Source organism: Triturus cristatus, chromosome 11 (assembly GCF_964204655.1).
Source record: "Triturus cristatus chromosome 11, aTriCri1.1, whole genome shotgun sequence".
Lineage (NCBI taxonomy): Eukaryota > Metazoa > Chordata > Amphibia > Caudata > Salamandridae > Triturus > Triturus cristatus.
The window spans coordinates 173526534-173552320 of NC_140594.1; the positions used below are offsets into that span (position 1 = coordinate 173526534).

At 44.3% G+C, this 25787-nt stretch overlaps 1 protein-coding gene across 1 annotated transcript in view; it reads left to right on the top strand.

Moving 5' to 3' along the window:
- Positions 1-17841, top strand: part of FAM216A (family with sequence similarity 216 member A) — a 216517-nt gene extending 198676 nt beyond the window's left edge. The window contains exon 8 of the mRNA XM_085633930.1: positions 16954-17841. Within this exon, the coding sequence (XP_085490056.1) occupies positions 16954-17069 (116 nt within the window). The 3' untranslated portion in view covers positions 17070-17841. The remainder of the gene's footprint in view (positions 1-16953) is intronic.
- The last annotated feature ends 7946 nt before the right edge of the window (positions 17842-25787 follow it).

Consider the following 25787-nt stretch of genomic DNA (forward strand, 5'->3'; position numbering starts at 1 on the left):
CACGGGATCCACTCGCTCTTACACACAACCAGAATCACAACCTATCATACCCTCCATACACACTGACCCAGACCCTCTTCATATACACAAACAAAATACAATGGGAAAACAGATTTAATTTTAGCCGTTGTAGTGTTGTGAGCTGGAGTCACTCTCAAAAAATGGTCAACACACGTGTCGGTGTGGAAACTATTTTCATCCGGCCACCTTCTTCAGGACCACATTACACTACATTTTGCTTTCAAGAGGTGGTCAGTGGGGGAATACGAACATAAAGAGCTACAGCATACATGTATCGAAGTGAGGTAGCAAAATCCCCAAGATTCTTGTTACTTTTTTAAATCTTCAACTTCAAGGGACTAAAAGAGATCATCAAACACAGTCCTTGAGTTTAGCCCTCACTGAGCAGGACAAAAGTGTCCCCTCACTGTAGAGCAATATTTCCTGGTATGCTTCTGAGAAGTCCTCTTCAATATACAGAACCTCCTAGTCCTATGAAGGAGGAAACCTATAAAACCTATAAAGTCCCTTCCTGTGAATCGATCTGTACAAACACCTGCATCGTGATCGGGTTCCCACGGATTCTGCAGAGGTCAACTGCAGTGGGCTTCCGTATTGGAGAGCCCAGTCCGAATCCCCCGGATCGCTCACTTCCGGCGTATCCAATACTACATAATCCAAAGGGCCTACCTCACCCCTGCTCAGGTTAACAGAAACTTTCAATGAGCCGATGCCCACTGCCCCAGATGTCATGTCCTAGATGCCGACCTCCTACACACGCTGTGTGCTTGTACATATCTTGCCACTTACTGGTGACATGTGATGACCTGGTTGGCTGCCTGCACAAGCCATGTAGAATTACAGAACTGGGAGACATGCATCCTGGGTCTCTTTCACAGAATCAAGAGACAGAAGGTCACTTCCTACTTTTTTGATTTGGGATTCTTGCTAGCCAAGTGTTTAATTCCAAGACATTGGAAATTGCCTGAGCCTCCCCTCTGGTGGCCTGGGAACGGTTGCTACTAGTGTGAGCGCAAGGAGAGAGTACTGCATTACACAACAATGACACATTGGGGTTACGTAAGATCCCCATAGCCACCAACTGGGACACTATACTACATGACTTCCAAAATGAACTCCTCTCTGACGGCGCAGATGCTGCAGCGAGGGTAGGTGAACTGGATACAGAGTCCTCACCCAGCACTCAGCTAAAGCCTAGCAAGACAATAGCGCCATGCCGGTCGCTCATATAATTTAGGATATGGTGGGCTCATTGATGGGAAGTATATACACTGATGTTTCACGCCGGGATTGGGGGACATGGGAGAGGGCTGGGAAGATCCAAGTTAGGCTGGTTTGTTCCGATGTTCCTTCCCCCCTCATTTCTTATTTTTTCTTCTCCTCAATGTATTCTTTTGTTGATTATTTTGAGATGGACTCCCGCCAATGCCGACACCACATGTCGCGAACCATGCAGTAAGAAACCCACGAGCACTCAGTAATGTTCCCTGTGCATTGCCACAACCAAGCCTTTGGACTTCTTATTGTAACCATATGTCTGTTCATTGCTGCATGTAGCACTTTTATGTGTGACAACATTTGTGCTCTTCTGCTGCCTTCGTATGTAATACATGTAATGTCCATGTATACGTAGTGATCTTAGGTCCTGCACTATCGATTCCTTACCCATGTTCATGCTTCTTTAAACGATAATAATAAAACAAATGTAAACAAAAATTAATGCAAGTAGTAAACCCTTGATGTCATAGCACGACTGGCCATCGCCTAGAGTTATCGCAGCAATATTGGTGTTGACCTGTAGAGATTTGAGTGACTCTGCTACATATCTGCAGGGCCTCTCCCATTCCCCATAAGACCGAACAGTCGCTCACTTAGACAGGTATTTAACTTTATGCTTAGCTATCACATTGTATTCTGTGATTTTTCTGTTGAATGACTACTAGCTAATAGGGAAGGTCTACATGGTGAGTTCCAGTTTGAGGACTGTGTTCCCGATCTCTTGCTCCAGTTTCTTCATGTCGATCTTCACTGTTTTAAGAATCCCATGTTTTTTCACTAAACATACTCCCCTCACCAGTGCCTTGAAGGATGTTTGGAGTGTACACATGCTGTAATTTAGCAACATTATTCATAAAGTATTTAGTGATTTCTGCTTTAAGCTCATTGCTTAATACAGAGCCTCCCAGGGAATTGCCATGTGAATCGGTTTGACCCCCGAGCTGATAAAACTAGCTTAGAAGCACAGGTAAATGAACTGTAATGGTTTTTGCCTGACATCTTTGGTTTTCAGACAGTAGTCTAGCTGTGACCAAGAGCCATGCACAGAAGATAAACATACCCTTCTGTGTGGTTGTGTGTCTGATTCTCCATAGGTCCAGCAGGCCATGTGGCACTCCCTGTCACCCTCCATTGTCTCCCTGTTTTGTTAGATCTGTCAAGGGCAGGGTTAAAAGCAGTATTGAGATTCCTTACCCATATTATTTTGCCAGACACTATAGCTAGAAAAGTACTTCAAACATCTTTTTTATAGTTAATAATGCCAGTTTCGAATTTTGTCTATTTCAGAAATAGTGACTTTAGAAAGTCACAATTTTTCTACCTGAAGTATCTGGTTGCCTTTTCAGAGTTACTCCCCAGCGGTCACTTGCAGCTTGATTTCTCCCTACTAGGAGATGTGAATGGCTCCCAGGAAAGGGAACAAAAGGACTTTGGGTGGGAGGAGGTCTGGCCTCCTACTGACAGAATAGCCTGGGGGATGTGCCCACCAACTTCAAAGGGGAAACCCATGTCAGAGGCAGATGTAACTCAAACCTAGGCCTGTCCGTTCCATTGTCCAGGTAGTCAGGATTGGCACCAAAACCAATAGGGGAAACCTGTTTCAGAACTGGTTTGCAGGTGGAGTTCCTCATTTCCATAGACAACCCTCAGGGGTGTGGCCAGAACTCCGATCAGGGGAGATAGGCTCTGACATGTTGGATTTTGCTTTGGCCAGGCACTGTGGGCTTGTTTAGGGCCAAACCCCCAGGCAACGATGTCAAAGTGGGCAGGGTTGACCCTGGGAAAGTTTTCCTATTGCCAGGGAGATTCCCTCACCTACAAGCTAATGCAAGGCATTAAAGTGGCACTCTTGAGAACACCTCTGGCTTGTGGAAGACAGAAGAAGGACTGCACCTGTTGTTGAAACTGCAGTGAGAAATATTAAGGCTGGACCTGCTCCCCACTTCTACCCAGGACAGAAAAGTGGACTCCCAGGGCTCTTTGGCTAACCACATTCTGTTCGGCTCCAGGAACACAAAAGCTGCAAGAAGTCTGCATCTCTTCTGAGCCCAGCTGGCCAGTTCCGATTTGCCCTGCACCCTGCTGGTGGCTTCTGGGAGGTTGAGTCTTAACCTCTCAAGTGGTGCCCAAAAGTCCTGGACCCTTGGCTGGTAGTAGGTTGTTCTCTTCCCCCCACCCCCAAACTGCAAGACAGGACTCTCAGAAACGTGTTCTGAACTTTTTGCAATAAAAAACAGAGGCTACCACTGAACTGCTGCTGAGAGGATCCTGACTTTCAGAAAAGTTTTTAACTTTGAAAATAGAGGATATCACAGGGACCAAGATGATGCCTTCCTGGATCCCAACTTTGGACTCTGCCTGCTCATATTTTTCTTGATGTCGAGTGGCTGTAACTTTCCTCTGTGACCGAGGCTCCCACCGAGGTACTGCACTTCAACCAGCCAGCGCCGACAAGCCCTTCTTCAGGTCCAGCCTGCATCCTGATCTGCCGATTGCCTTGTTGATGAGGACTTTTCTCCAGAAAAAGAGTCGGAAAGTAAACTTTGCACCTCGTCCTTATATCCAATACGTGCTTGACCTTGATATTTGAGTGTGACCCGGTCTAATGCCACCGTGTAACTGTCATTGATGCTTTGTGCGTTGTGGCACTAGAAACATCTAACAGTTTGAAAAATCATATCTCCGGGTCCCTACATTGGATTTGTGTTGTTCTGGTGCCTATTTATTTGTTAGAATGTATTCAGTTTTTATAAATTGGAAGGATATTTTTATTGAGTTTTGCTTTCTGCCTTTTACTTGTTTTGGTACTAACAAATGCTTTACATATTTCTCCTAAGTTAAGCCTGTCTGCTCTGTGCTACAGCAACAAGGGATGAGCGCACATTTAAATTATTGTGACCTAACTGGACCTAGTAAGCAATGTTGCCTTTATTACCTGAAGAGGACTACCATCCACTTCAACTAATAATCTGCTTTCTCACATGGTCCATGCCACGTGCACTGCTGGGTAGCGGAAAGATATATGACTAACTGGGCCATGTTCTGGTGCAACAAAAAGCGAACTCTGCTGCAGGAGTGGCCCAGCTGTCACAACCACAAGCAGTCTGTTAACACAAGCAATAGTGGATGTCTGAGCTTCCAGCCTCAATCGCACTGATCCACATGGCGTCCTTGCCTTTCAGGCGGCATAATTCCCACATGAATGGTGCGAAGTCAACAGCAGGGCAGCATGAGCAGATGTATAAGTGAAACTGTGCACACTCAATCACTCCACTGTATTTCAAGGCTTTGGGTCGTACAACCTGCCAACATAGTTGAGAAAAGTTCAGCCTTAAAATATTTCAGCACTTACACCACACTCTGATTCTGTTTGTGTTGGTTTTTACCAATTAGGTCATAGTCTATTATGTCATCGCTTAGTATGATATATTTACAACTTATCTTTCAAGTTCACCCTCTCTGTATGTACATTTTCATAACCTCGCATTTGAGAGGGGTCTCCTTCCACTGTCAATGCCTCACTGTGAGGTCGACTTGTGCTGTGAGGTGTGCTCCAGTGTTTATGATGCCCTCGGATTGAGCATTCAACTTCAACCTTCAGATAACCCAGCCTTGCAATGTCCCAGTTGTCCAGCCTAAGGAAACTTCTTTAGCCTGCAATCATCATAGCCAGGCCTCAGCGATGAAATAGCCTGCAATCGTCATAGCCAGGCCTCAAGGATGAAATCAGGGCCACACCTCCACATTCTCTGCTACTCGCAGGCCTGCAGCAGCAGCCGGTCGGAGCATAGGCAGCGCTGCCATAGCAAAACAAAGACATGCCCAGGAATCGCTGGAAGCTTCTCACCATTTGAAGAATTCAGAAGCATCTTGAGTAATTTGTGCCAGTCATGAAAGAATAAGCAAATCTTACCCCCTAGCTTTGATGAGAAAGAAATGAGAATTCTTACCCAAAAATTAGGTTACATTTCCTCTGCGTGTGTGTCCATGATTTCTGTGGCCTATGGATTTGGGGGAGAATAAGACTTTTCCCAGTTGGAATTTGCCCAAGTAACCTTAACTCCTTGGATAATGTCTGAATGGGGACTGAAAGGCGGCCCAGCGTGTGCAGAACCCCCTCTATCTGTTGACCCTGGGATAAAGGTTTTGATTTAAGACTTTTTTCAAACCCCTTTAGCCTTATGCAAGGATGTAAAAATACTGACAAAATCTGTATACACTTTTAAAAAAGACTAAGCAAACATGAAGCTCCCAGTCAATTGACTATCCTCGTTAGTGGCCAAGTCTCAAAGTTTAGAGTCCATTCTTAACAGAATGCATCTGCGTCTCTCTGCAGAGAGGGCGCAATTTGCTTTTCCCAGAAGCCATACTGGCTGTTGGACCCAACCTGCCAATTAATCTGGGTCAGTAGGGTTACAGTGTTCTTAAGCCATGGAGGCCAAGCCAAAATTTTAAAAGCAGATCTGAGAGATCTAAAATGTATCTTGAGAGATCTAAACATTTATCTTGAGAGGCCCGTCAGCACCTATCAGTACATTTATTTGGATACTTAATGTACTTACACAAAAATGAAAACAATTTCGAGTCAATCTCAGTGAATTAGTAACCTGACATCCTAAAGAAGGGTGCGGACATTGTGCCCTTAGTCGGCTGCTCTTCTTTTTAGAAAAAGGTTTCCTGAGTCTAGACTGGAGATAGGCAGTTGTTCTCACCAAGAGAACTCAGTCGGAAGAATGGGGATGTACAATGTGCTCTGTGTCGAGTGTATTATTGAGCAGACCAGATGGAGCTGAGTTGGAAGGGCCTTCCCCGGCTTCCTCATCCAATCTGATGTGCTTGAGAAAGAGATGCTATGGACATTCTAGGTCCCTTTCTGAGGGATCTGAGTTGGCTTCCTCAGCATCGTTAACAGGGGCTTATCTTGGTCAATAAGATTGGAGGAGTGTGAGCTTCAGAGTTCCCAATAGTCACTCTCGGATAGCTTGTTAAAACACTTTAAAGAAAAAACAGGACTTGTGGGTGCTTAAGGGGCAGTGGAAAGAGAAAGATGGGCGGATTTTTAGGGGCACTTAAAACACAACATTTTTCAAACTAATTAACAGGGACGAGAGAGTGTGTGTGTGTTTTTTTGTCAGTGTGGGCATGTACAAATCCCTGGTGAAAACCAACAGACACTTCACCATACCCAACTAAAAGCACTTGTTCCCAGCTATTTTCTAGAGAATACAATTTTTATGGGAATGTAACACCCCAAACACCCCAGCTACACCCCATAAAAGATCTTCAACAGGATGAAACAGAAATGTTGTAGGTTTACAACAGAGGTTTATTAATATGCACTCATCCATCAGCGGGTGGGAAGCAACTGCCAGATGAGAGACCAAACAACTACAGTCTAAGTTCTATGTTCTATAGAACTTGTATTACGGAGAGGTCATTAAGAAAGATACCACACATCTCCCTTCCAATAAAGAAATGTACAAAAAACATAGAATTACAAATCACATTGAAAAGATAATATTATAACACAATAAAACTAAAAGTGTACCAGTTAACATAGTCCTTGAGATAAGATGGCATGGTTGTCTTACGTTCGCTTCGACTTATATCTGAACGAGACAACTTATCTGAGACATCAAGCCTATCCTTATCATCTTTTCCTATTTCGGGGTTAGATTTGAGGATGACCACTTGATTCATATTCCAAATTCTTCCATCCTCCAATTTGACAGCATTCCTAAAACATTTTGTTACACAAATTGGCTTTGTGTATCTGCACCAAGACAAAGCACCTACGGGTGCCTTCACTCGAACCAAATCACCTGCCCTTACATCAACTTCCTTTACTCTTTTTCTTTCATAAAAATTTATTTTATTTTTAAGCTGCTACTTTTCTTCTCTTAGCCTCCAAGCACCAACACAATCATCTTTTATTCCTTTACCCCAAGTCATCCAACTTGGGCTCAAACATGGGTTAGGAGCTCCTCCCTTGAACAATTCAAAGGGAGACTTCTTAGCGGTAGTGTGAGGTGTAAAACGATGTGCCAAGATACATTTCTGCAATTCCTTGTTCCAATTTAAAGAGTTTACTTTGGACAGTCGAATGTTCTACTTTATCACTCTATAAAATCTTTCAACTGACCCGTTTGCCTCAGGATGATAAATTGCACATCTTTTATGTTGAATGCCACACGTCTGTAAGAAATCATTAATTTGCTTTGAACAGAATTGGGGACCATTATCAGAGTGTTCTAGGAAAACCTTCCCTTTTGAACACATCTTGCAAAAATCAAATCACACATGCAGAAGTCACATCTGACACACACGAAACCTCCACCCATCTAGAATACAGATCAATTAGAACTATCAAAAAAGGAGTAACAATTGCGATATCCTCCCAGGGACTACCCGGTAACCTTCGACAAATCATAGGGCACTGTACGAATGGTAAGAATCTTATCACTGATCTTACATTGAATGCACTCTAACTTCTCGCTCTATCTCCAAATCCATCCCGGGCCACCAGAAACTAGCTCTCAATCTCTCTTTAGTCTTCACTATACGTAAGTGTCCCTGATGTGCCTCTTCCATAATTTTCTTCCTCAAAGATGAAGGAGGAACTAACTTCGTGCCTCTTAACAGTATTCCTCTCTCAACAGACAATTCATTCGCAATCATACACCATATTTTTGACAAAGAGTTATCAAATACTTCCTTCAGTTGTATCATGTTTATGACCTTTAACAACTCACAATCTTTTTGTACTTCTTCTTTCCATTCAACCTCATTAATAATTCCTGAAGTTATTTTGCAAACAAAGACTTCATCCTCCATAACATCCTCCACTAATAGTTCATCTTCTACATTGCATACCAAACTGGACAGGCAATCTGCAGTTACATTGTCTACACCTGATAGATGTTCAACTTCAAAATTAAAATCCTGTAGACCAATCACCCAAAGCCTTATACTTTAGGAAATAAAATCCAGACCCCTTTTTGAAAACATTTCTCTCAGTGGTTTGTGATCAGTGCATACTTTAAAAAATGTACCCCAAATATAATTGCAAAACTTATTAAGTTCCCAGTAAATGGCCAGCACCTCTTTTTCAATTACAGAGTAATTTAACTCTGCCCCCGCAAACTCCTTGAAGGGCAAGCAATTAGATGTTCTTTTCCGTCCCTAGTTTGCTTTAGAATGGCACCTAAACCCTTTGACCTAGCATCTGTCACCACTGTAATGTCTATACCCGGGATAAAAGACTGCAATTTGGGAGCATCTTTCAAATTTTCTTTCAATTCTAAATATTCACATTGACATTCTTGTGACCAAACAAATTCTTTGTTTTTACTTAATAACAGTCTCATATTATTAGATTTGCTTGCCAAATTATCTATGAACTTGCCATAATATTCGACCATGCCTAAGAAAGATACAACTTCTTCTTTTGTTTTCGGGGAAGCTAGTTTGAGAATCATATCCACCAATTCTTTTTTTGGACTAATTCCTGTGGCCATAATACGATGTCCCAAATTATTTACTTCTTGCACCGAAACTTACATTTCTCAAATTTTAAAGTGAGACCAGTTTTTTCAAGTTTCTCCAGAACTATTCTCACTCTGATATCATGTTCTTGCTGATTTGATCCAAAAATGAATAGATCATCCTGGTAGCATTTGACACCTTTCACTCCTTTTAAAATGGAAGACATCACTCTCAGACAAACTGATGTTGCAGCAGACACAAGACCAAACGGCATTCTCTTATATTTGAACGCACCCATTAGAGTGATGAATGCTGTCAAGTCTTGTGAATCACGAGTAAGTTCTATCTGGTGATATGCCTGTGTAAGATCCAGAGTTGTGAAATTTTTTGCACCATTCAATGTTGACATTATTTTGTCTATGTTAGGTTGAGGAAATTTGTCTACTACTACTACCCTGTTAAGAGACCTTAGGTCCACACATAGTCTTATGTCACCATTGGGTTTGTTAGCAACAACAACTGGTACCAACCACTCAGATGCTTCCACAGGAGTAATGATTTCTTGATTAAGAAGCGTTTCTAATTCTTGTTCAACCTTCTCCTGTAAAGCAATAGGAATCCTCCTTACCGTGGCTACTGAAGGAACAGCCCCACTTTTGAGTTTGATACAGTGCTTATATCCCTTCAAGCACCCTAGTCTCTCTTTAAATAAAAGAGGAAATTCTACTACAAAATCATTGTAATTGCTTTCAACTCCCTGAACTTGTATTTGTGGTTCAGCATTTGGATTTAGAGTGACCCCCATTAAACGCTGGTGTGGCCAACCTAGTAAACAATCACCTTGTTTGGACACATCATTTTTTCCCACAATCAACTTCTTTTCCATCTCAATGCAGGCATTAAAATACCCCACCATACTGATGGGTTGACCACCATAACCATCTGGGTTTACATCCATCTTATATAAGTTGTTCTTGTCCTGAACCACTTGCAATAGATTGCTTTAGGAATAATTGTAAGATGAGAGCATGAGTCAAATTTCATTTTTAGCTCAACTCCCTCAATTTTCACACTACCAATGGGATGATCATTTTGTTTAGTTTATGTGACTTGACAAATTACTTCTTTCACATCTTTGTTTTGAAATCTTTTCTGTTTTGATCTACAAAACTTTATAAAAAGAACCTTTTTCCCACAACCATGACAGACGAAGCCCAAAGCAGGACAGGCTTTAGAATTCGCTTTGTGACCAGACTTGCCACATCGAAAACATTCAAACAAATACATACATTTTCTTGTACTTCTTCTACAGTGGATTTTGTTTTCTCTTTTTCACATTTTAATTCAGTAACACATTTTAACATGTGTTATACCCTTTTTGAAATTGAAATTACTTCTTCTAATGGAGGCTCATCCTTAAGCCACAATTCTTCTCGAATTTTGTCTTCTCTACATTTTAAAACAAATTGATCTCGTATTCGTTCTTTGTTAGCTGCCCCAAACTTACAACTTAGTGCCAACTTCCTCAAACAAGTTAAATAATCTTCAACTGATTCCTCCTTACCCTGTTCCCTTAAACCAAAATGGTATATTTCCATTATTGTGCTAACTCTTGGCAAATAATGCTTATCTAGTTGCAAAATACATATCTCATATTCATTTAACCCTCTCTGTTCTTCCACAGCTAGATCAGGTAAATTTTTTAACACTTCCTGACCTTCACCGCCAAGACAATGTAAAAGCAATGAATACTTCCTTTCTGCACTCAGGTCTGTTTCACAGACTCTTGCGTAATTTGCAAAAACCTTCTTCCACTTGCTCCATTTAACCAGTGGTTCTCCATGGCTGCTTAAAAAAAATGGCGGTGTTGGTACGTTTTGCATGTCACACTTGTTAATATCTTGTAGAAGTAGAAGTTAAACACTATTTAGAATGTTGAAACTACAGTGCAAACTTGAAACTAAATTAACACACTAAGTATTATTTACTATATTTTCTTTTTTTTTTTAAAGGTGTGCCTGTCACCGAAGAAGACACAGATGTATTCATCACCATAAACCAATCGTTCTTATAATAAATGTTTGCAAAGTTACTTATAAGGAATTTGTGATAAATACAAACATATACTTTTAAATCACCAAAACAGCACTATATTAAGAAATTTACTTGTTTACTTGACATAAATTTCCTATATCATTAATTAATTTTCAATTGAAGAAAATCCTATATGTGTGTGTGTATCACAGTTGTATTTCTTCCTGGATATTACAAAAAATACACCTATAACAGCTTTCAATATATTTTTCTTTGTTTCATATTACTGTATTTGTCATGTTTTTGCTTTAACTTTAATAAAGTTTTTTTATTTTTATAATTACTTCCTAGTGTGTGTGTCACCGCTGTTTCTCCTATCAAGCAGTTCATGTGACACACTCTTGCTCCTGATTGGCCTGCTTGCTGAGCTGCTGAGCTTCCAATAGGTTACCCAACTTTGTGATTCACTCTTGCTCCTGATTGGCCTGCTTGCTGAGCTGCTGAGCTTCCAACAGGTTTCCCAACTTAGTGGACTTGCTTCCGCAAAACTTGTCAAGCTCCTTTCACTTTCACGAGCTTGCCTGCCGTGTGACCAGAGGTTTCTTTTTTCCGGTAATTTTCTTCTATTATAATTTTCTCCTTTTAATAATCTAAATAAGTTATTTTAAACAATAGCGGAAGTTCATTCCTCAAAGCTCTGTTCGGCTTATTTTAATACTAACTCTTAGACTGATCGTCTTTTTCTTTTGATCACACGCATGGATATGCACTCACCAAGTGATCTCTCTTGTAAATAAGCGCTGTTTCTTTCATGCGCGATACACGCTCAGGGAATGTAATGACATAAAAGACACCAACTTTAATCTAGCGTGTTCTCATGCGCTGATTGCGCACCGTCTCCTCGTGCTGCCTAATCCTCTATGGAGCGCTCAAGCTGTGCCCTTCAACCGCCGAGCTTCTAATTTCTTTAAAACAAACCCCAATATTAAAATACACAGTACCTTGCGGGTCCAATCCACCTGCTTACTCATGAGGTTGTTTTAAACTCACGCCAAGTTTCCTTTCAATATGCGCTTGAAGTGATTCAGCAGTTCACAACAGCAACCACATTTCTATGTATCTCCGGCTTGATGTTGAGGTGCTTTATCTGCTAGACTCCAAAAGTTATCCCTCGCTCGTCGCCAAGAAAAGATCTTCAACAGGATGAAATGGAAACGGGGGCGTGGCTAACTGCTGAGCATGGCGGCCGCACAGTGAGCGAGCTCCACGCCCGGACCTGCTAAATCCTGCCTAATCCTAGCAGTTTCGGCTCCCAACGTTCACCAAACCTCCTGCTGAGTGCGCTCTTACAAGCCGGGGACACTCACCCGGTAATTCGCCGCTGTGTTACGCTGGCCTCTCTCGATCTCCGAAGAGGGCCTTGCTGCTGGGCGTGGGCCGCGGAGCCGGCGGCCTGTCCCCGGGGACGAGCGGAGGAGACGCCGGCACTGTGGCGGAGGCCGGGGCCGGTGAGACACTCTACGTTCGGCCACTGCTGGGGCCCCCCCACGACCAAGGAGGGGAGGGTGATGCAGAGGAGTTAGCGGCGCGACGATCAGGCCCGGTCCGCCGGCCGCTGAGGCCCTGAGCGGGAGTGACCCTGCCGAGCAGCCTGCCTGCCTCCCTTCTGACCCGCGGCTGAGCGGGGCATCCGAGGACCTGTGCTGCTGGCCGTATCAACTCCGTCGGCCATCCCTGGAGTGCCAGAGCCGGTGCTCGTGGAGCAGCGCCACATCTGCAGCTGTTGTTCGCCTGTGACCCTGCCGTGCCGGGTATGAGTGACGCTGCGTGTGGGCCCTGCCGCGACTGAAGACCTCATCGCCGAACCCATTCTATGCCGGCTGGTAACATCTGCGAGGGGTCAGCTTTACTGCGGACACTTGCGGCCTGGTATCTGCGGGAGCGGTCAGAGCTTGTCCCTGGTGCCTACCACTGCCGTCCCCTAACTGAACGCTGCGGCCATGCCTGGGGGAGCATCTAGGGGATTGTCGACTGCAGGCCACCCATTGTGCTGCTGATGACGGATGGTTGTTGTGGGCTGTGATCGTCAGCTGCAGATTGTGTGCTGATCCGCTCCCCCCTATGTCACTGTCCTGGACACTGGGTACGTTGCTGGACACCGGCGCTGATATGAGGCTGGCATACGTCTGGACCAATCTCCAGGATTCCCACACCGGAGCAGGCCCTACAAGATCAGGCGGAGGCACTTGAGACGGCCAGCAGGTTCAGAGATGAAGCCCATCCAATTCTGTCTGACTCCTCAGAAGACATCTTGAACCGTTCGGATTCAGAGTCCAATATCAATTTATTTAGCAACATTACACCCCTGTTCCTACCTGGAAACTATGGCCCTTAATACCCGATTGGTAAAGGCACATGTCAGGGATGCCTTTTGTCCCGCCTGTTATTTGTGCTGGCCCTGGAGCCATTGGCTCTTAGGGTACGGCTATCGGCGGCGCACATGGGAATACGCCTGGGGCAGACAACACGCAATCTCCGCATACGCGGACGATATTATTCTGTATTCCGACGGCCTATCCTCTTTCACACCCATCCCGGGCATCTTCGCCTCTTTTGCGCAGCTGTCAGGCCTTAGTATAAATGAAAGTAAGTCTTATGCCTTTTTTTCCACCAAGGGGAACGCCCAGAGGCGATCCAGTCGGCTCCCACTCCTTAACTGTTGCCGCACATACGTTCAAATATCTGGGTATACAGGTTTATCGAACTGCGCCGGACCTCGTTGAGGGTAACCTGGGTAAGGCTATAAGATCTCTCCGTTCACAGGTCACCTTCTGGTCCTCCCTACCACTCTCAGTGATGGGTCGAGTGGCGATTTCAAAAATAGTAGTCCTACCACGGCTACTGTACTTTTTCACTAACCTGCCGGTTGTGATCCCATCCCCACTTCTTAACTCCCTGAACACTACACTCTCCGCCTTGATTTGGGGTAACGGCCGCCGTAGAGTGGGGCTAACCAAGCTGAAGTTGGACACCGATAAGGGTAGACTAGGTGCCCCAGATTTTCGTTCATACTGTTACGGGAGCCAATTACAATGGCTCTCGTATTGGTTGGCAGGGCGCAACTTACATGAAATTGATTATACTCCCGCTGATCTAGACTGAGGGCGGTTGCATATCTTGCTCCTACCGCTGGCTAAGATCCCGGCCGACACCACGACGCTCCTGCGCACGGCGCTCATATACTGGAGAAAATCCATACACTACACGCGTAGCTGCCTTCCTTATTCTGACACCACACCACTTCTTAGCATCCCTACCCCCACTGGCCTCCTCACTAAACGGCGACTGCTTCCCTGGACGGAGGGTGGCGTGGCCACTGTGGGTGACTTATTTGATGAAGGCACACTTATGGATCATGGTAACTTTGTCAGACGACAGGGAGTCACTGATGCGTTATATATCTAACACACGCTGTAGTCTTGCAATATGTAAAGAAACATTGGGCCCCCCACAGAGAGGAACCCCCTCGGCATGAAATGGTCTTAATGACCTACCAAATGGGAGAAGGCCGTCATCTCACCAAGTGGCTATACAAAGGCATTACTACCCACACTAGAATCCCACTGACGGACTTGCGCAACAAATGGTCCACGGACCTTGGCACAGACTTGACGGATAAGGACTGGAGCAGGGCCTTGGCATACCCTAAGAAAATCCCACGTAACGCCAAATTCAAATTCATTCAATATATGGTTTAACATAGGGTGTACCTTACCCCACACCGGTTGCAACGCATATTCCCGACCACACAACACTGCTGCCCCAGATGTAAATTAGAGGACGCTGACTTACTACATATGCTGTGGCAGTGCCCTGTGCTCGCACCTTATTGGTCGGAGGTACTTTCCTTGCTCGAAGCCGTGGTTGGGATTCCCGTCCCGGGCACGCCCGCAGTGTGCCTCTTGGGATTGATACGACGCCCTAAGACGCAGAAAGTGCAACTTCGCTTTATAGACTTAACCTTACTCCTGACTAAACGCTCCATCATGATGAGATGGAAATCAGTCACACCCCCACAGCTTTATGGCTGGCACGGTGAGTTGGTGAGATGGGGTGGTGCAGAGAGCGCTGCTACCCGCCAGGAAGGATGAAACGGAAACATTGTAGGTTTACAACAGAGGTTTTTTAATATGCACCTCATCCATCAGCGGCTGGGAAGCAACTGCCAGATGAGAGGCCAAACAACTATATTCTAAGTTCTATGTTCTATAGAACTTGTATTACAGAGATGTCATTAAGGAAGACACCACATCCCAGTCTCTGAATCATCAGAATAGCAATCCTCCTCTATCTTGTTTGCCCTTGGGTAGGAAGTCCAGATATCCCTTCTTTAGGCTGTCTAAGGTGGCTGCCTTAGATACTTTTTTTGATCTAGCTGGTGCTTGTCTGTCAGAAGGAGGGATTCCAGTTGCCAGGCCAATAGGAGGGAGAAAATTATTTAGTTACCGAGCTAGAGGGCCCAAAGAAGGAGATCCAATTTTCTTTTAGTGTAGTTTTGAATTCATTGGTGAAAAATAGATCTGTCTCTGTTAAAAGCGTACTGATTAATCTCTCTGGGGTGAGGTCAATTGTAGCAGAGCTACAATTACCATGAGGCATTTTTTCCGGGCTGGGAAATATTATTCTGGCAGTATCTATGGACGTACCCATCACGAACACCCTATATATGGAGCGTGCTGGCTACTGCCCGTCAATGGGTGTAGGAAGGGATGGCCAGCCCTCAGTGAGAGTGACACAGGCCCAACCAAGAAAAGTGAGAAAGAATCTCTGGATTCAATGAACACAGGCGGAAATGGGCATCATTTTTTTCCCAGGGAAAAGAGGGTTAAAAACTGAAGACATTATTCGCCCCGCCCACCGAACTTCTTCTGGGTCGGGCTTTTGCGTTGTCTTTTGAAAGGACTGTAAGTGATGGGCGGGAGAACGTGGAGACCCTCAACAGGTCAGAAGGGGAAGGCTGAAGTGGCAGAATCCAAGTGAGACGTGCAACGCTGGCAGAAGACGCTCCTCTGCAGTGAGAGGAAACTGAGCACCAGAAAATGGCGCCCTTGTGACAAGGTGAAAAGGAGGAAGCGGAGGAGGGGGTTGCAGGCAGGCCTACAGACTGCAACGGACGTTCTGTGAAGGCACAGTATTTAAATAATCAGGTTGAGTCTGACAAACAAATGATGAAAAGCGACTAGTGTGGCCGACAGTAGTCGGAGCAACTCCATATCCTAAAGATACCTCTAAATCAGCCAATTGTAAATCATTACCCTTAATAAGAAAGAGTAAAGGCCCTTAGCATGGCTCCTTTGAGCAGCAAGAAAAAGGCAGTTCTACGGGTATTCTTTGTTTTTGACCCTGAGCTGTGCCCTCGGGGCAGCAATTCCATCATTCAAAATCACTACTTTTTGACCTTTCCTAAAAATGCTGGGGAATTTAAAACTTTCCCCAAAATATTCCAGGACTGGAATACTAAATAAACCTACTGGAATATTTTGTGGAAAGTTGCTCTTTCCCCAAATATTCTGGGTCTGAAGTTAGAATAGTAATTTTGACCTTCCACTGTCTCTAATGCCCACTGCTGCCCTCAAGGCGCAGTTCAAGGCAAGAAACACGAACAAGCGGATCTACAGTGGTCATCAATGTTTGTGCTCTGTTGGATTGCCATTGGGTGATTTACTCATGGGAGTTGTATTGTTTCTTCTAAGAACTATGGATATTGTACTTTTTTTAAAATGTTGGCTACTGTTAAGTAAATAGCAAGACGTAGGATGCATTTATGAATATGTTTCAAATGTGTGATGGTTCACTGTATTTATCAGATGTAAAATAGTTTCTCATGCATTTTAGAGCAGTTGTGATTGATTATGTTTCAAGCCAGTTACTGAAGGAGACCGAACAAGCAAGCCAGTGCTTTGAAAGGGGCTGACCCGAAACCCACTCTGTGTTCATTAAACACAAGAGACCTGCCTCTTGCGATGCGAGAGATGCAAAATCATTCTTTTTTTTTAAATGTTCTCTTATATTGAGACATTGACTGCAGTAATGCATTTTCCCCATGCTAACCAAACTGTGGCCCATTTATCATAGGTTCCTCAGAGAAACGAGAATCCAGTATAATTCAAGAGAACGAAGAAAATGGTTCAACCATCGGATCTGCTGACTCCATTTCAATAGAGGATGAAAAAGACCTTCGCAGTCCGTGAGAGCCCAAGAGGGCATGGCTACTGAACTAGAGCCGACACAAGGTCCCACAATCTGCTGCTTTTGAATCAGACTCAGATGTTTTTGAGGATTGGCTATTCAAATTGTTGATCAATTCTATGCCTTGAAATGAAATGTATGTGAAGCTTAGGTGAACGGATCTTCCACACGTGTCAAGATTAATTCGTTCTAGGACCATCGTGGCAAATATTTATGCAGAAGTTCAGATGTTCAAATTTCAGGTTTTCTTTGTCATAGTTTTATTTTGAAAGGGAATCCACAAAATCATCAAACACCATTCTTCTTGAAATCATTATAATACATACAGACAACCATCTTTTCAGTCTAATAAAATGACGGATTATCTTAACAATGGGAATGACTCATCGTAAATCCATATTTGATCCCCGCCATAAGCAGCTTACCTTTCATTAAAGTACTTCCTACGAAGCCAGGCCTGCCTTATTTAGCTAGCTATACCATACTGCAACAATATCTCATTAGCATAGTTGTTTAATGCTAAGACCAGCATTTGATATTTGGCACTGAAACATAAATCATCTTTTGTGCTTGTATTATCCTATAAATATCTTGAGGAAGCAGTGTAACCTCACCTAAACATGTAAGTTTTATCTTTTCAGATCTCCAAATGGAACCTTCCATACAGGGAGCCAGGAGCTCTGTATCTGCATAGTTAACATATATTTTATGTTTCATTTCACAACGTTTGCATACATGGTCTTAATAAACTTCAGTGACCCATTTAAATGTAACTTGATTAGGGCATTCTTTATATAGGTTGTCAACTTATGGGAACTGACGCACCTGTGTACAAAACTAATGATTTGGAGTACGATCACAAATTAACCTATAACCTTTCTCACATCCATTTTTCTCTTTAATGAAATAAAGGCGGATTGGTTTGGGAAAACCCATAGGTTTTCACATAAAATCATTTTGGACAGTTAGTAAACAATGTCCATGCCTTAAAGCTCAATGCCAGAATCTACCCCTGCCGGGTACATTAGCAAAGTAACAGAACTGTATCACCCCCATTATTCATAAAATTATTCAGTACAAGTTGTGGATCGTCAGAATCAAGTGACCTTGTTCTATTTTAGCAGGCTAACCCCTAAGCTACTGAATCTAAGACCAAGAAGTCTGATACAACATGATGGGGGTGGTATCCAACCTACATTTCTTGTTCAGGGTATAAGGTGAGCCTGTTATCATTATTGTGGACATATTTGAGATATTAGGAGTTATTTCTTCTTCGTACAGAGTTCAAACACATTTAGAAGAGTATGTAGTGCATTTTCATTACGGACAAAAATACACCAGAGTCTCTTTCCATTCCTCCATACTGGCAGCACAAACTCTAGCACTATTTTGATGTAAAGCATAAACGCAGCTTCAATCAGGGCTGCAGGCACAAACATATTTCATACTACTGATTTCAGGAGGTCGTTGCCTACATAAGAAAACGCTGCTTAAATTTGCAAGAATGCCAGGAACTGTCTTCCCCTTTTAGATACAACCTTAATCTTTATTCCTTTGTACTGAATCCCTGACTGAATCCAGTTTGGGAATCAGACAGAGCTCCAGACAATTCCTGTGTGATGTTAATCAAATTTGATGTTATACTGATGCACACCTTTTGCATCTAATGTAACCTCTTATTGCTTATTTTGCACCCGAATGTGAAACCACACTTTTATTGAATTTGCACCAAAATGTGATGTTGTATCTAAAAGTGTTTGCACACTCCTGTTGGTGTTGCACTGAGGGTAGGTTCTGTTCTCTCTCAGGGGATCTTCATTGATAGACATAAGCACTGAATAGTCCCGCCCACGTGTGGGTATCCCGGAGCACTTTTCCATAGTATAACTTCTTAAGTGTAGAAGTTCGCCTTTTTTCAGAAAGGCTACAATGGCCAAATTCTTCAGATTGTACTAAAAAAACAAACCCATATATAAGTATATTTAAAGCCAATACTTTGTCAAAACAGCTTAAACCTCTCACACAAACCCTTTGTGTAAAAGTAGAAAGATAAAGTATAGCAGGCCTATAGGCTGTCATTATGTAAGTGTAAAAACAGCATCTGCGACTTTAAGAACCCAGAGAATACCAGTATCCTATCATGCCCAACAGGTGGCAGTTTCTTCAGTTCTTTTGTTCACCTCCTGGTGACAGGATCTTGGCGCAATGAGCTAGGCCTTCTTTGCTTTTTCTCTTAAAAAATCACTAGTGGATTTTTGTGACAACTACATCATTCAACGGTTTTCAACTGTCCCTTGCATTTTCTGTCTTTTTATTACAGGAATTTGTTGTATTTTGTCTAAAGAAATGGCATCTTTATTTGACTAGTGTCCTGCCTGTGGGAGAAAGAAGATCAAGTCAGACCCTCATGATGTCTGCATCATCTGACTTCCAGAAAGCCATGTTCCTGACAAATGCCAGCACTGCAGAAAGTTTTCAAGCCAAACCCTGAGGGAAAGGAGGAAGATTCACCTCCATGGCACAGAAGAATGACCCTGGCAGCAGGCACAGTCTGAAGGTGGGACATCAGAGCGAGGAGACGGTCAGTTCTCTACCAGGGCTCTTCCATCTACCTCTGAGGACCCCAGGCGTGGAAGATCCAAAAAGAGGAGTTCATCTCAAAAACAGGTCGTCGTTGAGAGTATCGACATTGAGACAAGGTATAGCAACAACTTGCTCTCCATCAAGGGCTGGGTCGACGTTGAGGAGAAGAGCAATGTTGAGACATCGTAGGTCGATGTCGAGGACCACTACACTGCAGTAGCAGCTCGTAGTGGGAGTGTTGCGGGGCAGGAGAGGGGCAGGGTGGGGGGTAGTAGACTCCAGCATACGGCCGACTGGCGGTAAGTACATGAATAAATAAATGAAACGAATTACATTGCGCACCCTGCAACGCAAATGCAGCCATGGAGGTGAATCTTCTTCCTTTCCCGCATTTGTCAGTACCATGGCTTTCTGGAAGTCGGATGATGCAGACATCATGAGGGTCTGACTTGATCTTCTTTCTCCCACAGGCATGGCAGTGATATATGTCCACCTCAGGAAGCATTGAGTTGTCGTCCACCAAACTCGTGGGGCTTAAATTAGTGAAATGATTTGCAGTAAGCAAATAAGTGTGACAAACAAGCCCAATTTTCCTCAGGGGGTTCTGCGGAGACACTCTATATATTTTTTCCAAAAATTACCCAAATAGTACTTTTCACAATAAAATATGATAATACTTCAGGTTTTGGAGATAGTCCTAAAGGGCACCCATGAAAATATTCAGTAGAGGGCTTCTAACCCTCTGTCTCACTCACAGTTTGCTGCATGTACCCTCATTCCCCTCTGACATTTTTCTTCTCCCTCACCATATTTCTTTAAATATGTGCCCTTCTCACCTTCACTATACTATTCTCACAGTTTTCTCACTCTCTTACTATTACTTCTCCTTTCTAAAATTTCCTATCTCACTTTTCTTTTACAGCCTATGTTTCTATTCTTGTCTATCCTACTCCTTAACAATTTTCTTCTCCCCTTACACTCCTCAAACTCTCTTGTGGATGTGGCCATGTTCTATGGACTTGGGTTCAGGTAACGAGCACAAGGAAGCTGCAATGCAATCTATCTGAGAGAGCAACTGATCCCACTGTCCGGTGGAGGCCAGACAAATGGGGCTACATAGAGCCAGAAGTGATGTTTATATGGCAGCTTTTTCATCTTCTCCACCCAACACCTTCACTCTCCTGCATTCCTGCTTCGCTTTCTGTCACATACAGAGGGAAAAAATGAGACAAGAATGCAGCACTCCATGCACACTTGTAGTGTGGATCCATTTGGTAATGATTAACGGGGTTCTTAGACATACCAAAATCTGTTTCTATAGATCAGTCTAAGGAAGAAGTACTTAAGCCATTGAAAAGGGGCCAAATGCCGCAAAATAAAGTACGAAGAACCTTATGCATCTCGCAACACCCAGTCTCAAGTACCTTTGCAGGCGGGTGCAGCACTGCAGAAAAAAGATATATGTTGGCTTGATTGGTCCTACGATCTCGAGGTAAATGTGCACATTTAAAAGGCAGTGGCCTGCATGAGCAGAGACTTCATGCTCAAGTGATGTGACCCATTTATTGAGAGACTTGCATTCAACTCTATGAACTATGCTTGATTCGGTGAAGGTGTCTTAGAACTCTTTGGGACCCATTTGTTGGGGGCAGGGGTTGAACTAATAATATCTGGAGGCTTTCATTGTGTAGCAAGTTTTAAATCGGTGTCCTCACAAGGCATGCAGATCTTTTATATATATGTATATATACACACATATATACAGGGTGATTGACTTTCTAAATAATGGGGGCAGGGTGCAGAGAGATAGGATCTCATCAAATGAGGGTGAGGGAGACCATTAAAGAATACAAAAACGTTGTCGGCTGATGACAATAGTAACATGTTCTCTGTGTTGTTTACATTATTAAATGATGCGAGCACCATGGATAAAACGTTACTATTGTCATCAGCATCAATGCGGTATTTCTCCCTACCCGGTGTTTCTGTGGCTCTGGTGCCTGAGATCCGTAGGGGTAGTGCAGGGTAGTGCCCCTGTGCTCTGAATGGGTACACGTGCTGTTGCTTTGTTAGGAGGGGAGTGCCACATCTTCAGAAGTATGCAGTCTCCATGGTTTTTGCCGTGCAGTTTTCACTTCCTGTTTTCCAGCATCATTTGTGCTGGGAGCGGTGGAACCAATGGGAGGAGAACAGTAGGAGACAAGTAGAGGCATTTGAGACAGTGCATTTACACGGCTGACGTTAAACAAGCCCCGGGTGCATCAAAATATGATGCTACTTTGTGTCATTAGTGGGCGGTTTCTGAGGACCCCCAAGTATAGTAGGCCAGGGCTGAAGTCATCTCTGCCCGTAGGCTGCTTCAAGATCACACTTAGAGTTACATTTCTGGCACATGCACAGTAGTGCATCTGCGACTGTTTGATTGTTCCTCTGTCTTTTCCACCTCTCTTGGTGGGGATGGGATTGCTGCCCTATTCAGTGCTTATGACTGTCAATGGAGCTCCCTGAGAGAGAAGGAATGGCTTCTTACCTATAATCCCAGTTCTCTCTCAGGTGAATCTCCATTGAAGCCATAAACTACCCTCCCGCCTCCCCGGTGGAGAGGACAGAGACGATTATTGGACCTATCTTTCACTCAAATCTCATCAAAAGAAACTGAAGCAACTGCCTCCTGCTGGGCATGATGGGATACTGGTAGTCTCTAGGTCCTTAAAAGCACAGACTCTTTTTTTACACATGCATAATGACAGCTTCACAGTCCTGCTAGTCTTCATCTTTCTAATTTTACAAAAAGGGTTTGTGATAGAGATTTAAGCTGTTTTTACAAAGTATTGGCTTTAAAAGTACATATATAAACCCATGGCTATAAAGCAACCCTGCAGGGGGCACGTGTCATGGGGTTCCCCTGGGCCCACCTGCAACTAGTGACGCCCAGCCTGCAGCAACCCTGAGCGCGCAACACGCTGCGTGATATAAGTTCCTTCTACAAAGATCGCAGTAGGCGAAAGCAAGAAGGTAGAGTCCTGGAGGGATTACCGCAGCTCCGTTGGAGGCGACGGCTTGGAGGATTCCGGAGACACAATAATGGTGACAAGAAAGTGTACTAAAATGGAACTGCCCTCTGCCTCCAAAAGACTACCTGGAGATAGTGGAGAGAAGCCAGAATTTGCCCAGAAAGATGGGGAGAACTCAAAAGAAAAGAGGATATACAGTCCTAAATGCAGAAGCCCCTGGCACTCAGACCGATGATGAGGAAGAGGTGTTGGAAGTGGAAAATGACCCGACGCCCAGGAGGCCAACACTGACGGATATCATGCAGGCAATCACGGTCTCCAGGGAGACCCTGGAGGGGAAAATAGACGCAATAGGCACAGGCTTAAGCCTATTAAAGGACGATTATCAGAAGCTCAAAGAAAGGGTGATAACTACCGAGAAAGAGCTGGGTGGCCTCCCAGAAAAGGTAACTGCGAAGCAGAAGACACTCACGGACTTGGAGACTAAAGTCACAGTGCTGGAAGTGCAGGCCGAAGATAGCGAGGGAAGATCCTGCAGGAATAATATCCGAGTCATCGGAGTGCCGGAAAAAGCGGAGGGTGTGAATATGGTGCACTTTTTGGAAGATTGGCTCCGAGCAGAAGTAGCCCCCGAAGGGTTGTCATCCTTCTATGCCATGGAAAGAGCCCATAGAATACCGGCACGACCGCCTAGACCTGGGGCCCCTTCTAGACCGATAGTGGCGCGCTTATTGTATTTAAGGGACAGAGACCATATCCTACAACAAGCCCGCCAAAAACAAGGATTGCAGATTGATAATAATGCAGTAATGATTTTTTAGGACTTCACCAGAGAAGTCCAGCGAAACAGAGCATACTTCTTAGCTGTCAAGAAGAAACTTTGCCAATTACAATTGCCGAATGCAATGCTGTTTCCTGCGCGGCTCAGAGTGGCGTATCCTGGGAGACCTCGATTCTTCACTACACCTCAAGAAGCCTGGGAATGGCTGGACATGCGGCGGCCCCAGGAACATCGCAATTCCTCATCAGACTTACTTCAACAGAATCCTCGCAGCACTAATATGGGGTCCAGAGCTCCATCTCCTAGGGCCCTCAGCCTGGAACGACATAGAGTGCTACAGGCGGTAGCGAAACATAGCCAAAAGGGCTCCAGTCTCACTTCAAGTGTAAGTGGAATGGACGCAGAAAGATCGTAAGGTTCACCAGCTCCCAGAGAAAACGATACATCGGTGGCGGAATTGCCAGAGGTCACACCCCAGACGGCGGACGATATTGTTTGAGGACTATGACCAGGTAATCTAAATGGCAGTCTACTGAAATACGATGTAGACTTGAGCTGGAGGGGCGAGCAAGGGTACCTGCTGTTTGCTCCATGGTGCCCAAAGGCCTCAGATGTCTGGTCCAGGGTAAATTAACTGTGGCTGGTATTGGGGGGGGGGGGGCGGCGTGGTGGGGGTCTGGGTCCAGAACCGTAAGATGATCCCCCCTGTACCCACTAGTGGAATTTTGCAAGCTTAGATAACGTTTGGATGGGAACTAGTTCTCCTGTATCTGTCGTGGGGAGGGGTTAGTTGGGGGGTTTATTTGGTTAATGGAATGTTACTTGGGAACAGGCATGTCACAATGGCTGATTTTAGCAGGTGCGATGTTTACCTAATGCAATAGGACCCTCACTAGATTTAAAGTGTATTACGTGGAATGTACGGGGGATGCACTCAACGGTACGGCGTCATAAAATACAAAAACATACTCAGTACGTAGGGGGATTCAGTTAGCACTGCTCCAGGAGACCCACATAATGACACAGGAGGGGGCATCGCTGCAGCGTCACTGGAGAGGTTAAGTATTTTATACTAATTATTCAGCATTTGCACGGGGTGTCCTAATCTGGGTGAGGGCAGGGGTACCCTTTCAGTGCATTAAACAAATTATAGATCCGAGTGGCAGGTATGTGGTAGTGTCTGGGAGACTAGATGGTAGGGATATCATTTTGGGGAGTGTATATGCACCTAACTCGGACCAGCCAACCTTTTTCTCACAGCTTTCTGGAAAATTGGCCTCCATACTTACGGGATCAGTACTATTAGGAGGTGACTTTAATTGTGTAACAGATGTTGCCCTAGATCGTTGCCATCCTCCACTCCCTCATGCTCCCATACATAAAATAGCAGAAGCACGGTGGAACTGGCAGCAGAGGTGGGGATTCGTGGATTTGTGGAGAGCCCAACACCCAGGGGTCAGGGATAATTCCTTCTTCTCAGCTCTGCACGAACTACATGTTCGTTTAGATGCCATACTGTGCTCCGATGACGTGCATGAGGGGGTGCGCAGCAGTGAATACCTCGCTCAGATGATATCCGACCACAACCCAGAGTTGATAAGTTTGCAGTGGTCCTGCGCGAGGCACAAAATACCCACTTGGCACTTGAGACCCGAAGCCCTGGAGGATCAGGTGTTCCATGAAGTAATAGGCACAGCTATTGAACACTATTTCCAAGAGAATGCTAAAACAGCGACAAATTCATTAGTAGAGTTGGATGCGTTTAATTCAGTCATCAGGGGGCGCTGCATATCAGAGATGGTGGGAACACGGACATACAGAGAGCAGATCAGCGCCAAAGAGACCCAGAACTGGAAAGTCCTGAGAATGCTGACAAACAGGAGGAACTCTTGGAGGCTAGAGAAGCAGTGGCAGTGCAGGTGGAGCGGCTTCGCTGTTTTGACTGCAAAAATTACATAACCCGAGCCCACATGGAGAGAGATAAGTCGGGTGCCCTTCTGGCTTGGTTGGCCAATCCAGCCAGGAGAGGTACGGTAATATTGGAGCTATGGGGACAGTGTGCTACGACCATCAAGGTATCAATAACTTGTTTCTGGATTTCTATACCGATTTGTACAAGAGCAGACTGTCCCCAGTGGTGGAAGGTATGGATGAGTTCATAGGAGAAGTGGAACTACCAGTGTTAGACGAGGAAGTAGCAGATACCCTAGGACGGGAAGTGGAAATTGGGGAAGTGAGAGGAGCTATTAAAAATATGGCGAGAAACAAAACACCGGGAACAGATAGGCTACCCATTGAATTTTACCTAAAATACATCGATTTACTGGTCCCCAGGCTGGTAA